The sequence below is a fragment of the Phacochoerus africanus genome, chromosome 14 (assembly GCF_016906955.1).
Source record: "Phacochoerus africanus isolate WHEZ1 chromosome 14, ROS_Pafr_v1, whole genome shotgun sequence".
Taxonomy (NCBI): domain Eukaryota; kingdom Metazoa; phylum Chordata; class Mammalia; order Artiodactyla; family Suidae; genus Phacochoerus; species Phacochoerus africanus.
In genome coordinates this window covers 54,170,808-54,186,707 of record NC_062557.1, presented here as the reverse complement: position 1 = coordinate 54,186,707, position 15,900 = coordinate 54,170,808, and the positions used below count along the sequence as shown (strand labels likewise).

Here is a 15,900-nt window from a genome sequence, read left to right as displayed (position 1 = left end):
TCTGTCAAGTGCAGACGCGCCCTGTCCAGGGCCACCCGCAGTAGCGGACTGGCTCTCGGGCCACTGACCTCCAGGCAGCCCGGTGGACCCAGGAAAAGTTGTTCAGAGGGACACCAGCCATCCTTGGTGACAGGGGCCCCACATTTGCCTCTGTGCCCTCCCCTCGGGAAGGAGATGAAGGGGGAGCAGCCCTTTCACAGACACGAGCACATCAGCAAACCCCATGAACGTGGAATTTTCTAACAAAATAAACTTGCTTGTTTGCTCTGTTTTCTGTAACTTTTGCTAAATACTTTATACATTTTTAATGTTACAAAACTGTCTCCTCCAGCACCCCTCATCCCGGTATGCGTGTGTTGACGCCACACTGTATACCCTTACATCCCCTGGCTGCCGAGATCCGTAAATAAAATCGTTGTACTATAATTTTTAAGTAACACTGTTGTGACCCCGACGGAGGCTGTGACCCGCCCTGCCCACTCTGCTCCCACCCCACCCCCATCATAGCACTGGTGTGTATTAATGCTGAAAAAAAATTAAATGTTTGAAGGGGTTCAAGTTTTGAAGGCGTTTGCTATATATAATTGCTCTGCATTATTATAAAGCGTTTTCAGGAAGTTAAATGCTCTCATTTTTTTTCCCTCCAGCTCTGTGTGTACACTTGAGATGCTTAGATTCATCCCATGTAAAATAAACCGAGCAGAGACACTGAGTCGTCCCACTGGGCAGGCCTCCTTCCTGGAGGGGCGCCCTGTTCTCCTCCGTGCACGTGGGCTCAGCCTTCCTCCCGGACTCCCAGGCTTAGGGATGCTTTTATCCCTGACGATGTAGCAGGGGGACACATGGCACCCAGGCACTGACCCTCAGGCATCATGCTGCCACACCCATAGCCCCCGGCTCTGGCCCCTGTCCGCTCCCTTGGAGACTTTTGTACCCATGGACAGAAGGCTCCTGGCTATTGCCTCTTTTCTCATCCATCCATCCGTGCAATTATTAAGCACCACTGTGTGCCAGACACTGCTCTAGGTACTGGGAACACATCGGTGGTGGAAACAGACCGAGAACCTTGACCTCATGGAATGTCCTTTCCAGCAGAAAGAGACAGACGGAGGGAAGCGTGCGGCATGGGTGGAGGAGATACCAGGAGTTCTGGGGAAAGACGAACAGCAGAGTGAGGGGGGTGGTACCTTCAGGGTGAGGATGGGTTTGCTGCCAGCTGAAACACGGCGGTGGGGGTGGCCTCACTGAGAAGGCGGCATCTGACCAACGTCAGGGAGACCTGGGAGGGAGCCTGGCAGGTAACCGCGGGGAATGCTGCGGACAGAGAAGGTGGCCCAGTTAAAGGGCAGAGGTGCTTGCTTGTTTAAAGCTGGTGTGGCAGATCGGGGGTTGGTCTGCAGAGCTGCTCAGGCCTTGGAAGGCCCGTGACTTCTACTCTAGGGGGTCCAAGCCAGGACAGTGCCATCTGACTTCCTTGCTGTCGGGGCTTCCTGTAGGACAGGGAACAAGGGCAGCCAGAACACAGGGTGAGGGGACGGTGCCTGCAGGGTGGGGTGCGGTGGGGTGGTCAGTTTCTGGATGTGCTTTGCGGGTGGAGCCAACGCCGTTTTGAGCCAGACCGGAGTGGGGTGTGACAGAAAGAGAGGCGCCGGGGATGCCTCTGAGGATTTGGGTCCAAGCAACCAAAAAGATGGATTGCTGTTCACTGCAATGGGAACGGCTATGTCTTCTCTGCCTCCCCCACCCCCGACCTCCACTTCCAGGCTGGGGGAGGTGGGGGGGGAGGGTCCTCCTGTCTCCCAGCTCACAGCAGGGGGAGGGAGAGGAATGGGCTGGGGGCTGGGGGGCTTCCAACTTGGAATGCGACAGGCCAGCCTCTGAGAAGAGTTTGCTCCTTCTGTCAAGGCCAGGCTGGGAGGGAGAGACACAGACAGACTCACAGGCCAGCCAGAGATGGGACCTTCCCCCCAGTGGTCTTGGGGGTTTGAGGACAGTTTATGGCCCCAGCTCAGACTTAACAAATCCGTTCACAATACATCATCTCCAGCGACTTGTTTGGCTACGGAGCATAAACTCTCTCTCTGATCGAAGATGTTTATGCAGGTTTTCAAACAAACCTCCAGGTCATGACCCCTCTCTCAGCAGCACCAACACAGCTGCCTGTGTCCCCTCCCACGGCCGGGCCCCTCCTGGGCACAGCAGCCTGAGGAAGGTGGATGGTACCTGGGCTGGCTCCGCCCTCCTTGCCCTTGGGAAGGGGCCGGCTGCCTTCTGCGTGAACCCTGGGAGCCCCTCTCCTTGCTGCCTCTCCCATTGTCACAGCAACCCAGCGCCTCCTCCGGACACACAGCTTCTTGCTCGCTCTGAGAAAGGCAACGGCTGTAAGGGCCCTGGCTTCCTCCTGGCTCTGCCATTTAGCAGGCAGATGGGTGAGGTCATTTTGGAGCCTGGTTTCTCCCTGTGACACGGGCCTCGCCTCACCTGCAGGCTGGGAGTGGACATGCAGAAGGCACTTCCAGTTACCTCCCATGCCAGGTCTGGACACAAGGGTGGCAACGTCTGGCCTCACTTTCACAGCCTGGGGTGGGTGGGTTGGTGGGTGGGTTGGTTGGTTGGTTGGTTGTTGAGTTCATGACTATCCTATTTCTAACTGCTCTTGAGAACAAATGCCTTTTGCTGCAGGATTGTAAATGTCGAGAAAAAGAGAAAGCGCTTCTTTTAAGAAATAACACGCTCTCACAAGCAGATGGGGAGAAACAGTAAGTTGCACCCCCACCCCCAGCATTAAACCCACAGCGGGTGAGGTGGGCTGGAGGGATGGGTCAACATGCCTTTGATGCCTGAACTTCTGGATTCTTCCTGAGCAACATCAGGCAAGGCTGGCAGGTGGCTTTGTCCCAGCAATGGGACCCTACTTTCCCTGCCCTCAGTGTGCTATGAAATAGCAGATCCCAACTCACATGCCTTGACGCCGTGGGCTTTATTCTTTGTAGTTACCACCCCTGGACAAAGAGGAGACGGCTCTCCCATCCAAGATGGCCATTCTGGGGTTCCAGGCCACACGTGCAGCCGAGCCAAGGCACTGCCGACCTCTCCTCTGAGTGATGAGAATTCAGGTACCAACCCACTCACTGGGGTTCTTCCCTGGCACCTGCCCTGGCGACTGAGCTGACCCCAGGGATGGGAGCCCTCCCTGGCTGAGCCCCGGCCTCCTACCGGTCCATTCACTCACCCAGCAGGCATTTACTGGTTGCAGGTCCCGGCACCAGGCTTGGTTGCCAACTGAGGACCTGCAGGCCGAAATCAGGCCACAGAGAGGCTGTATCTGACCCACACCATGTTTCTGAAAGCTTTTCCATCACTCACTCGCAAAGTTAAAAAGTTTGAAAATTGCATCTAGAAATCTGACTTCTGGATTTCTCTTAGATTACCCAAAAAAGCTAGTCACACTGGGCCACAATCCCGCCTGACTGCGTGCACTTGGAGTCGAACATGGGCAGCCCCTGCTGTGTGTGACGCAGGCCTCACCGCTCCCCGCCGCCTTCCTAATCCACCCTCTGCCCTCACAGTCCCCCTTGCTGGCCCTGTAGGCGTGTAGCTTTGGATCCCCGCTGTGGAGGAAGAATGGCACCACCACCTTGTGTTCAGCTCTCCGCATGTGCCAGGCTGTACTCGCAGCGTGTTGCACAAACGAACTCATCTCAGCCCCACAGTAACAGTGCGGGAGACCCTACCATCATGCCCATTCACTCAAGGCATAGGCACTGAGGGCCCAAACCTGCCAGGTACCCTCCTGGCAATGGAGATGCAGCGGGGAGCAAGACAGAATCCCTGTCTTGATGGAGCTTCCATGCCGGTGAGACAGCTGACAGCAGGCAGAGTAAGTAAACAGGTCAGAAGGTGCCCGTACGAGGGAGAACACTGAGCAGGAGGAAGAGTTTGGGGCGCTGCTGGTTGGCCTCGGGGGTGCTAGTGTGAAGAGCGTCAGTGTCGGCCTTGCTGGGAAGGTGATGCTTAAGGAAAGCCGTGAAGGCGGTGAAAGGTGAGAGGAGCAAACGGGGCAGAGAGAGGTTGAGAAACGTGCCTGAGGTTGCACAGCTAGTAAACTGCAAAGCTGGGATCTGAACCTGGGCTGGTTCCAGAGCCTGGTTCTTAAGCCCTGAATTACAGGCCATCCCTGCGGCCCAGACCCTCAGAGGGAGGGCATTAGACAGGCAGGGAACACAGCTGCCATTAGTGGGCAAGAGCTGGGGGTGGGTTGTGCCACGGATGGACGGGGCGGCGGGAAAGGCCACAGCCTAAGGCTTCTGCCCTGAAGATTCTGATCTCCTGTCCTGTCCTGTCCTCCCAGGAGGCCAGGATGGACTGACCCCCTGCTGGCAGCTCTTTAATCTCAGGAGGCTTCTGGGAGCTTGCCTCCACCTTCAAGCTCCAGGCCCCTCCTCCTTGCAAGCACTGGGGTGAAGCAGCCACAAATCCTCCTAATCTGCCAGCATCTCAGGGTCCGACCATCTCGGGTGGCACCCAGCCTGGCAGCGGGGAGGCCCCATCGCTCCCACCCACCCAGCCGCGACTGCCCACCCGGGCCCACGCCGCCTCACCCATGGGGAACAGCAAGAGCGGGTCCCTGTCCAAGGAGATCCTGGAGGAGCTGCAGCTCAACACCAAATTCACGGAGGAGGAGCTGAGTGCCTGGTACCAGTCCTTCCTGAAGGAGTGCCCCAGCGGCCGCATCACCCGCCAGGAGTTCCAGACCATCTATGCCAAGTTCTTCCCCGAGGCCGACCCCAAGGCCTACGCCCAGCACGTGTTCCGCAGCTTCGATGCCAACAGCGACGGCACCCTGGACTTCAAGGAGTACGTCATCGCCCTGCACATGACCAGCGCGGGCAAGTCCAGCCAGAAGCTGGAGTGGGCTTTCTCCCTCTACGATGTGGACGGCAACGGGACCATCAGCAAGAACGAAGTGCTCGAGATCATCACGGTCAGTGTCGGCCTCCGCTCTCCGGCTGTGGCTGGGGGGGGGGGCGCAGGGGGGCACGCGGGTGGGCACGGGAATCGGGACCCCCTGCTTCTGTCGCTTCCACAGGGGGCGCGGCAGGAGGGGGAGGGGGGTCCTGGGCTTTGTGACGCAGTGGCTCTGAGTGTGCGGTCAGGAGGGGCCTCTAGGAGCTCCCTGGTGGCCTAGGCGTTAAGGACCTGGCAGTGTCACGACTGTGGCTTGGGTCACTGCTGTGGCGGCAGTTTCAAATCCTGGCCCAGGCACAGCCAGAAATTTGAAAAAAAAAAAAAAAGAAAATAAAAAAGGAGGGGTCTCTTATAGACCGATACCAATAGAGGGCTGTGCAAGTTCCCACACCTTCATTCTCCTCCTAAAGAAGAATCTAGATATTTCTTATTATTCTTCTTGCCCTCCCACCTTTCCTCCTTTCTTCATTACACTATCCTTCCAAACCTTCACAAGCCATTTTAAGGACACAACGTGTTTCAAATACATTGGCCCAGGATCAGATCATCTGTGAAGATGTGGGGTGTCTGAAAGTCCTTTTTATTTAATATGTAATTCATGCAATTTATAAACCCATACAAAAGAAGCTTAAAATTGCCTTGAATTTCAGCATCCTGAGAAAACTACTGTCAACATATGGGCATGTACCTTTCCGGTCTTTTATCTACATATTTAAAAATAATTTTGGAACTATGACAGTCATATATTATCATACTCTTTCCAGCCACTGTTTTATTGCAAAAATTTTCACTATCAAACGATTTTTAATAGCTGCTTAGAATTCCCCAAAATTAACATTTCCTATATTTCTGGACCAGTATGATGTTCCTGTGTTTTCCCTAATATATCATGTTTCCCTTCATTTCGTATCATTTTAATTGATCTTTTTTCTCCCCGTGCCCCCAAGCCCAGGTCCCTTGCTTTATTTCTCTAATTCCATTCCATTAAGAGAGAAAATATTTTTCCTATTTTATATAATTTTTTTTTGTCTTTTTGCTATTTCTTTGGGCCGCTCCTGCGGCATATGGAGGTTCCCAGGCTAGGGGGTCGAATCGGAGCTGTAGCCGCTGGCCTACGCCAGAGCCACAGCAACGCGGGATCCGAGCCGCGTCTGCAACCTACACCACAGCTCACGGCAACGCCGGATCCTTAACCCACTGAGCAAGGGCAGGGACCAAACCCGCAACCTCATGGTTCCTAGTCAGACTCGTCAACCACTGCGCCACAACGGGAACTCCCTATTTTATATAATTTTTGATGCATTTATAACCCTGCTTTCATAATTCTGCTCAATTCCTTCACTTTTATTAGGAAAAATCATAAATAAAAGAGCTAAGCACGTGGTCAGTGGGCCTCCCAAGTTGGGGGCAGGCGTATGCGGGAACCTCCCTGGCCTCTGGGTACGGCCTGCAGAGCACACGACCATGGATTGGCAGGTGGCCTGGGGTGGGGTCCACTCCCTCAGAACCACCCGAAGGATGCCAGGCCCAGCAGAGGCCTAGGAAGGAGGGGATGCTCCTTTGGGGAGGGGAGGAGGAGAGGGAGGAGTGAAGGGGAGGAGGCGAAGGGGGGAGGAGGGGAGAAGGGCGCGTCCATGGCTGAGGCCGTGCAGGATGATGCCAGGCCTCTGCTATTCACCAGGTCCAAGGTCACCGGCCTGGGAATCAGCAGTTGTGGGTTCTCGTCCGGCTGGACCACCATCAAGCTTCTTGGCTGCAGAAAACCATACAGCCTCCCAGTGCCCAGGGTGAGGATACATTGGTTCCTTCTCAGCCCGTTCACCAAGGCCCTAACAGTTGGTCCTCGGTGTCAGAAGCAGGGTGGGCAGGCAGCCAGCCACTCCCAGCCCCTAGCCCTTGGGCCTGCACGTGGTTCCTGGGCTCCGGACAGATAGAGTTCAGGGAGTGGCTGCACCTCGGGGCTGGGCTCTGAGCGCTGTCTGCCAGGCTGCTGCAGCTGGGTCTGACTCCTTGCTCCTCTGGCTACAGCGCTGAGCACGGGGCTGCTGAAAGGGGGCTCCCGAAGCTACCCATCTTCCCTCCAGGCTAAATCACAGGCACTGTGCCCCTGCCTGGTTCCCCAGCATCCTGGTCCCAGCACTTGCGTCACAAGCTGGGATAGGCTCAGAGCCACAACCTTGAATGGAGCTGGGTCTGGCCAGCCCTGGAGTCACCGAGCCGGTAGAATTCTCATAACCTGGCCCTGGGAGGGCACACCGATGCCACCTTGTCCCTTTCCCTCGGCACAGGTCAGGAGGTACTTCGTACTTTGCCAACAGGACATTGTCCATCCGGCTCCTTTATTAGCAAGAGTAGAGGGGGTGAGAAGCTTAAAGCTCAACCTTTCTCTGGATCCCTCCCTGAGCAGAAAAACAAATAAGGGGCTTCCTGTGCCCTGGGTGACCTTCCCCAGCCTCTAGAATGTTCTCTAAGGCCTTCCACATGAGGCAAGTACAGAGGTTCTAGAACCAAACTTGCCCAGGTTAGAATCTCTACTCTCCTGCTCCTAGCTGGGTGACTTCCAGCAGGTTGGTTGACTCAGTTTCTTCATCTGTGAAATGGGGCCGATAACCCCTCATGAAGTTGGCAGGAGTTTATATGTAAGGATGCTTAAGAAAGAGGCACGCTTAACAAAGCTTAGCCCTCATCATCCCTATTACCCTCGTAGACCTTATTACCTTAAGTCAACCTGGCTGGGCAACCAAGTCCGACCTGGACTGGGAAGGAGCCATTTGATGTGCTAGACTTTCTAGGCTGTGGGGTTTGAGGTAGCAGTTCCCTGGGGCAGCTCTTTATGTCGTATTTTTCTGCTTTAATAAAATGAAAGTAATAGGTCTCTGTGGTGAGGAAGTTCAAACAGTGACAAAATAACTGAAAGCCTTCTTCACCCCACCCCCACATTTCCCACCCCTTCTGGGCAGCTCAAAAGTACAGATGCCCTGGGAGTTCCCGTTGTGGCTCGGCAGTAACGAATCTGACTAGGATCCATGAGGATGCGGGTTCAATCCCTGGACCTGCTCAGTGGGTTAAGGATCTAGCGTTGCCTCGAGCTGTGGTGCAGGTCGTAGACGTGGCTGGCATCCTGCGTCGCTATGGCTGTGGCACAGGCCGGCAGCTCCAGCTCCCATTTGACCCATAGCCTGGGAACCTCCATGTGCTGTGGGCGTGGCCCTAAAAAGACAAAGTGCAGATGCCCACTGCCCCCTCCCAGGAACGAGGGCTCAGCAGGGCAGCTGGGGCCTGGGCGTCTGCACTTCAACCTCTGCCACAGGGGGTCCCTGTCAGCGCCGTGGGAGCCCTGCTGACCAGTTCTTCTCCTTGATTCGGCGCAGGCGATTTTCAAAATGACCAGTCCTGAGGACACGAAGCAGCTCCCCGATGATGAAAACACCCCGGAGAAGCGAGCTGAGAAGATCTGGGGCTTCTTTGGGAAGAAGGACGATGGTGAGTTACGTCTCCTTCCTCGCCTTTGATTTTACAGCCACTGGCCGTTTCCTAGAGGCTCCAAGATTTATCCTTCCAAGTTCAAAGTCCAGGCAGGACAGGGGACACCTCCCACTGCAGGGATGTCTAGGCCATCTGGGAGTGGGGGCAGTGCACGGAACGGCCAGCAGGCAGTTGTGTGACCCTCCTCCGGCTAATGGGAAACGGCCCCATGTCCCACGGTTGATAAAACTCCATCGCTGGAGCCCCCTGGTGTCATAGAGGTTAAGTCGCCACTGCTGTGGCTCGGGTTCCATGCCCGGCCTGGGGACTTCCGCATACCACAGACGTGGCCAAAAAGCCAAAACAAAAACTCCATCTCTGCCAATCTCGGGGAGAAGGTAGGCTCTAAATGAGGGCGTGCCTTTGAAGAAGGAACCTCTTTTGTTAGGAGAGTTAACCCACATTGTGGGAATAGTAAAAAAGTCAAGGCAGCCGCTCTTTAGCGGTGTGCATGAAAATGCTAAGTTCAGCGGTTTCGCAAGCAAACCATTTTCTTTTAAATGAGTGCACATTACTGGTTTATCAAAATGCCTTGTGCACAGTTGGGATAGGACAAAGCTCAGGTCAGTCAGCAGCTGAATTAGCATCATGTTCCACTAAATGGGATCTAAATTTATAGGGTTTTTCTTTAGGAAATTAGTTTGGGCCCCTCAAGAAGCAGCGCCAGGTGGGATTAGATTGAAATTAGATTGCGAGAGATTGATGGGGTGGGGAAGACGGGGCGGGGGGGGGAGATCTGGAGGCGGCTGGCATGAAGGCGGGTTGGAGAAGAGAAGTCTTAGACTCTAGTGCTGGGCTGAGAGAGTCTGGCAAAGCTGAGGGGGGTGTCCTCAAGCCCCTTCTTCCAGGAGCGGGCCTGACTTGACTTTCTGGCCCCGGTTGGCGACTCAAAGAGGTGACTGATCCCAGGACTGGGCCTCAGAGGCTGCAGGTGCATGATGCCCATGTCCAACTCCAGAAGGACACAGGAAAGGAGGGGGCGTCAGACAGGGGCTTTGAACTTCAATGGCCAAGGTGCCTGGATGATGAACGTGAGAGAAATGGACAGTGAGCCTGTTCAGTGATAGGGCCTGGGAGACAGTGGGGCCTGGGGTCTGGACCACGTGGGAATACAGACCCGCTGGTCCCTCATAATCTGATTTGGTAGATGAGAAGGCAGCAATTAAGGGTTTTTTGTTTTTGGGTCTTTTTAGCCTGCACTTGCAGCATGTGGAGGTTCCCAGGCTAGGGATTTAATCGGAGCTGTAGCCGCCAGCCTACACCACAGCCACAGCAACACGGGATCCGAGCTGCATCTGCAGCTTACACCCCAGCTCATGGCAACGCCAGATCCTTAACCCACTGAGCGAGGCCAGGGATCAAACCCGAAGCCTCATGGACGCTAGTCGGGTTCGTTAACCACTGAGCCACCCTGGGAACTCCAGCAGCTGAGCTTTTTGAAAACCAAAGTGCCTCAAGTAATGAAACACTGCATGGCCCCAACATACCTGAGGAGCCAGTACTGGCCCCTCTGTGATCTCGGGGGCAGTCTCTTACCGGGGTTCGAGGCACAGGCCTGAGCAGGATGTTCAACAAGAGCCCTACAGCTCTACAGTCCGGGAAAGCGGGTGGAGAGGGGCCAGAACTAGGGTGCAGCAAGGGAGGGGCCCAGCACAACATTTAAGGAGGCATGCCCTCGCAGGCGCCAGCCCTGTGCTCACCTGCCCGAGAGTGAGAGCCTCCTTAAAATCTGCAGGGCGGCCCCTCCCCTGTGAGCACAGTCTCCTGGCTGCTTAAGGCGTGTGTCCCAGTGGCACCTCACCTCAGGGGCTCTTTAACCCACCTCTTGACAACCCTCTGTGTCTGCCACAGGCTGAGTCCCTTGTTCTGCTACCTGCAAACCTGCAAACTGACCCAGGTGGACATTGTAGGAGGCGGTGCTAGAGGAGGCGGGCCTGGCACGCCTGCCAGGCGACCTGTGTTTTCACATGGCCCATCTGCAGACAACGCCTCACTCCTCACTCCGGAGTCAGGTTCTGCGGGTAGGAGTTTCAAGCTGGGACTTTAAAACCCAAATTTCAAGAGTTCCTGTTGTGGCTCAGTGGAAACGAACCCGACTAGCATCCCTGAGGATGCGGGTTTGATTCCTGGCCCCACTCAGTGGGTTAAGGATCCGGCATTGCCATGAGCTGTGCAGCTCATATCTGGCGCTGCTGTGGCTGTGGGGTAGGTCGGCAGCTGCACCTCCGATTCAACCCCGAGCCTGGGAACTTCCATATGCCGCAGCTGTGGCCCTAAAAAAATAAAACCCCAATTTCACCACCCTGACCTGCACAGGGAACCAGCCTGAATCCTAATCTGGCAAAAGGATTAAGGCTGCCTAACAGGCCTGGATCACAGGCCCACGGAAACCCAATTCAGTTCATCCAAGCTTTGCTGAGGATCCCCTATGTGTAGGACTATGAACATAGACCTAAGCAGCAAAGAACACCTGCTTCCTTCTAGAGTCATTTCTACAGGTGAGTCCCCATCAGACCAGCAGTTTCCAGGGCCACACCCTGCGTCTGACCCCTGCAATGACATTAGCCCCAAGCACAGTGGCTCTGGCACAGAGGAAGGGCTTAGTGCATGTATTTAAGAGGAGAGAACTGAATTCAATAGTTGGGGGAGTTCCCGCTGTGGCACAACGGATCAGCAGTGTCCTGGGAGAGCTGGGACGCAGGTTCAATCCCTGGCCCGGCACAGTGGGTTGGGGATCCATGTTGCCGCGGCTTGTGGTATGCGTCTCAGCTGTGGCTCAGATCTGACCCCTGGCCCAGGAACTCTATACGCTGCAGGGTGGCCAAAATAAAAAAAAAAAAAAGTGTGGGGGGGGTAAGGCTCTCATCCCAAATGGGGATGGAGATTGGGGATGCAGAGATGCCTAGAAAAGGATTGGGGAGGGGTCATCAGCTGAGAATCAGGGAGCTGCCCATGAGCTGGGAGGGGGGCGGAGAGACCCCTCCCTAAGCCAACCTCTCCTTGGGACATACTGGGCCCCTCCCCCTTCACTCCCTACTCCCTGGGTGGAAGCTGTTCCCTGTTACTCTGCCCTGCCCCAGGAGTTCCCCCAGAACCTGAGGCTTGAGACCTGGGGTGATATTCAAATGACTTCAGAATCGAGCAAGGCCAGAAGCACCAACCAATCAGAAAAGACAGAGCAGACGACTGCCTCCTGGAGGCCCCACAGTGTCTGTCATTGACCCTCTTGCGGCTGGTTCACGGGGGTCCAGGGGTCCTAGGAAGGAGTCGGGGTGGGGTACCCTCTGGGGCATGGAGACGCAGTGTTTCCTAACAGTATTTTTTTTTATTTTTGTCTTTTGTCTTTTTAGGGTCACACCGCAGCATATGGAGGTTCCCAGGCTAGGGGTCTAAATGGAGCATAGCCGCAGGACTACACCACAGCCACAGCAATGCAGGATTCAAGCCGCATCTGCGGCCTACACCACAGCTCATGGCAACACCAGATCCTTAACCCGCTGAGCGAGGCCAGGGATGGAACCCGCAACCTCATCGTTCCTAGTCGGATTCGTTAACCACTGAGCCATGACGGGAACTCCCTCTTGACAGTATTTTTCTGTCCTGGGTAGGCTAACTGACGCCAGCCTCACTGCAGCTGGAAACAGCCTATCCTGACTGTGGCGTTTTTCCCCCACACACAGATAAACTTACAGAGAAAGAGTTCATCGAGGGGACCATGGCCAATAAGGAGATTCTGCGACTGATCCAATTTGAGCCTCAAAAAGTGAAGGAGAAGCTGAAGGAAAAGAAACCCTGATGTCAGCTACTCGGGTCTCCCCCGTCCCCTCACACACACACACACACACACACACACACACACACGTGTGCCCACAGGCGCCCACCCCGCCCCCCGGGGCTGGAAGACCGCCCCCCCCCCCCACGGCACATTAACCTGCAGCACAGCTCCCCGCCAAGCGGAAGTGTCTTTAGCAAGTCAGCTTGTCCTTCCTCTAGTCCTGCCCACTACACCTGCCTGCCCCCCCCCACCCCCCGCCAGCCCAGGCCTCAGAAATAATCCCAGGATTAGGTCACAAGAGTCCCAGATATCGCCCCCTCCCCTCCCCGGCCCATGTAAGCTCCTTTGCGGACTGCTGGGTAAGCAGGTTCCAATAAATGCACGAGGAGCTGGGCACACAGCTGACTGGTCGTTGTTGAAAAGGAAACGGGTTCTGTCAGCTCGGCCTCAGAGCCCGGGATGCGTTACTTGCTGCGGTCACAGGCCGGGGTGCGGGGACAGTGGTGGTGGAGAGAGAGACACGGCCCTTCTCTCGCACCGCTCGGAGGGGACCAAAGACCTTGAAGAAGCCGGTACCGGTGGCGAGGTTACCGTGGAGACACGCAAAGCACTGTGGGAAGGTCTAAGGGGCCTCGGGAAGAGACACTCCAGGGCGGACCCAGGGGACCGGGCAGGGGAAGCAGTGTGTCTCAGACCCGGAGGCAGGAGCAGCATTTCCAGTCCCAGGCCTGTGAGGCGGCCAGTGGAGCCGGAGAGCAGCCGGGAGGAGGATAAGTTGTGAGTTAAGCCTCCAAGGCAGGCAGGGGCCGACCACGCAAGGCCCTCCTGTGGCCTTTAAACCCTGTGGGTGGTGGGTTCCACTGCAGGGTTTGAAGTAGGAGGGATTTATGTCTGTTAAGAGAGCCTCTGGCAGGTAGAAATAAATCACAGGGGCAAGACGGGGGCCGGAAGATCACACGCTTCGAGTCGCCCAGGTGGCCCGGGCAAGGGGCACAGCAGTGGGACGGAGAGAACAGGAGCTGCCCTGGAGATGTTTAGGAGGCAGAATCCATGGGACGGGTTACAGAGGACCCCAGCCCAAGTGGCCCTGTCACTCCAGGCTAACAGAAGATGTGCTAATGAGACGATGACTCCTGGGTCCTCCACTGGCCAACAGAAGATCTAACAGCCCCTGTGGCCATCGGAGGCCCCAGGAGTCATCCCAGTCTTCTGTTGGCCTGGGGTGACAGGGCCACATGGGCTGCGGTCCTGTACAGCTCTAGGGCACGCTGTGGGGAAGATGCTAAGAGAACTCGGAGGCAAAGTCCAACCTGACAGAAGAGACGAGGAGGCGACAGACGTGCTGATGAGCTATGCCAACAAGACTCTTCCAGATCAAAGAGAAGCAGACCCATCCCCAGCTGCTGTGGCACAAGTATTAGTAACTCATGTAACTGAAACTCCAGGAGTAGCACCAGCTTTAGGTCAGGCTTAATCTAGGGGTTCCAACAAGGTCTCGGGGCTCTTTCTCCATCTCTTGGTTCTGATTTCTGCTGTGAAGTCTCTATCCCTAGCCAGGCTGTTCCCCCCAAGAGGGCCCCCAGCTGGTCCAGACTTAGTCTTCACAGTTCCAATTTCTTTCCTCCTCCCTCTCTTCCTTCTTTCCCTTCTTTTGTCTTTTTAGGGCCGCACCCACAGCACACGGAGGTTCCCAGGCTAGGGGTCCAATGAGAGCCACAGCTGCCGGCCTGCACCACAGCCACAGCAACACCAGATCCAAGCTGCGTCTGCGACCTACACTGAAGCTAGCGGCAACTCGGGATCCTTACCCCCTGAGCGAGGCCAGGGATTGAACCCATCCCCTCATGGATACTATTTGGGTTCTTAACCCACTGAGCCACAACAGGAACTCCTTCACAGTTCCAATCTCAGCAAAAAAGAAAACAGGTTTTTTTGTTGTTGTTGAGAGTCCCGGTCAAAGTCCCCCTGGTTCTGACGGGTTACATGCCCATCCCTAACCCAATACCTGGTGCCAGAAGGATGTCCTGCTCAGGGTGGCCAAGAGGATTTTCATGCCCATCCTTGGGGCTGAGGATGGAGTCAGGATGATTCACACTTCATAGACTCGGAGCGGAAGACGCATGGTTTCCAAGAGGAAAATTTTGGTGTGGTCAGTAGAAGAGGGTGGGGATTGTAAAAACAGACATCCGCTACAGAGATTCTGGGGAGATCACTTCGCATCGCTGAATGTCTGCTTCCTCCTGCACAAGGAAACTCAAGGGCAGAAATGGCCTCATGAAGAAGAGCCGCGCACACTATTCTCACAGGGTCCTGGCTGCTTGTGCCGTGGCCCTTGAGCATTTCTTAGCAGCCCTAGGCGGCACCCCAGACAGACTGACCAACAGGGCCCTCAGTGCCAGGTGTCACTGCTGCCACCAGGCAGCACATTCTCACCGCAGCCCAGGCAACCATGCTCCTGACATGCCCAAGGTGTGTGCTGGGCAGCTGGTGTGCCTTCTGGGGTCAGCAGCCATCAATGCTTCTAGGCAGTTTCCCAGGTTACAGCACACAGTGGCTTGATGTAGCATCTCAGTTCCCAGACCAGGGGTTGAATCGGGGCCGCAGCAGTGGAAGTGCCAAATCCTAACCACTAGACCACCAGGGAACTCCCCAAGGCTGGCTCTTCAAGGCAATGGCAAAGGGAACAATCTAGGAAATGGTCTAGAAGAAGGGAGACCCTTGCCGCCCCCACTTGTGACCTCTGACCTCTGCTCCTCTCCCCTCCCCCTCGGCCCATTCCTCTCCGTCTCTGAGATACTGGACCACCCAAGTCCCAGGCTTAACACTGCAGCTCTTTTTCCCACTTCTGGCCGGAACAGTGCACCAGATTCTCCAGGGGTGGAGACCTTCAGCTCCAGGGAGAAACCAAAATAAAAGAATCAACAAAATACAAATCAAATCAAAGAAACTTGTTATTTTAATTGTCAGCAGGACAAGTGCAAGCAGCGTGCGTGCGCCACCCTACCTACGGCGTGAGGGAGGAGGGCATGTTTACAGACGCTCTAAAAAAACTTCCTTCCATAGCGGCCGAGTCCTAGATAACTGACCCTAAGAGCATCGGACGCTTCTGAGAGGTTTCTGTCTTGTCTCCTTTGACTGAACGTGTTCTGAGCACCTGCCCGGACCGGCTGTGCTGGGTACAGGCTGAAATAGGGCACGACCCAGCCTTCTAGGTACTAAGAGGCTGCTGAGAAGTGACAGGGGCTTTTGCAGGAAGGAAAGACTAGGACATACATTTTAATGATTGAACTATGGATATTCTGGATGCCAAAAAACAAACCTATGCTTAATTATGTACTCACCTAATGTCATTGCTTTGTTTCCTCCTGGTGCAAAGCTGAGCTGGGACTGGGGGGAGGACAAGATGAGCACCAGCCTCGGGTACAAAATTTAAGGTGGGAGAGTAAAAGCCTCAGTAATTAAGATGCAGTTGTTCAAAAATAAAAATTAAAGTATCCATGATGAGCAAAATATCAATTTTCTTTTGGCTTTTTATAGCCACACCTGCAGCACATGGAAGTTCCCAGGCTAGGGGTAGAAATGGAGCTGCAGCCGCTGACCTACACTGCAGCCGCAGCAACGCCAGATCCAAG

At 55.1% G+C, this 15,900-nt stretch overlaps 1 protein-coding gene and 1 long non-coding RNA gene across 5 annotated transcripts; one reads left to right on the top strand and one right to left on the bottom strand.

Annotated features, from left to right (window-relative positions):
• Window positions 1-548: 548 nt before the first annotated feature.
• RCVRN (recoverin) lies at window positions 549-12,666 on the top strand. 4 transcript variants are annotated; one of them, XR_007131709.1, is made up of 6 exons: window positions 549-2,759; window positions 2,994-4,984; window positions 6,650-6,755; window positions 8,340-8,451; window positions 10,345-10,514; window positions 12,174-12,236. XR_007131709.1 is itself a non-coding variant. In XM_047757254.1 (4 exons), exons 2-4 carry the CDS (start codon window positions 4,604-4,606, stop codon window positions 12,287-12,289), a joined length of 609 nt encoding a protein of 202 aa, XP_047613210.1. In that variant the 5' UTR covers window positions 549-2,759; window positions 2,994-4,603; the 3' UTR covers window positions 12,290-12,666. The 4 variants fall into 4 exon arrangements, 1 of the variants encoding a protein (XP_047613210.1); XR_007131708.1 differs by lacking the exon at window positions 10,345-10,514 and having other exon boundaries at window positions 12,174-12,275; XR_007131710.1 differs by lacking the exon at window positions 6,650-6,755.
• LOC125114144 (uncharacterized) lies at window positions 8,168-15,834 on the bottom strand. Its single transcript, XR_007131711.1, has 3 exons — window positions 14,274-15,834; window positions 12,184-12,268; window positions 8,168-9,511 (listed from the first exon to the last, which is right to left on the bottom strand). It is a non-coding gene; the product is annotated as an uncharacterized LOC125114144 (long non-coding RNA).
• Between the last annotated feature and the right edge of the window lie 66 nt (window positions 15,835-15,900).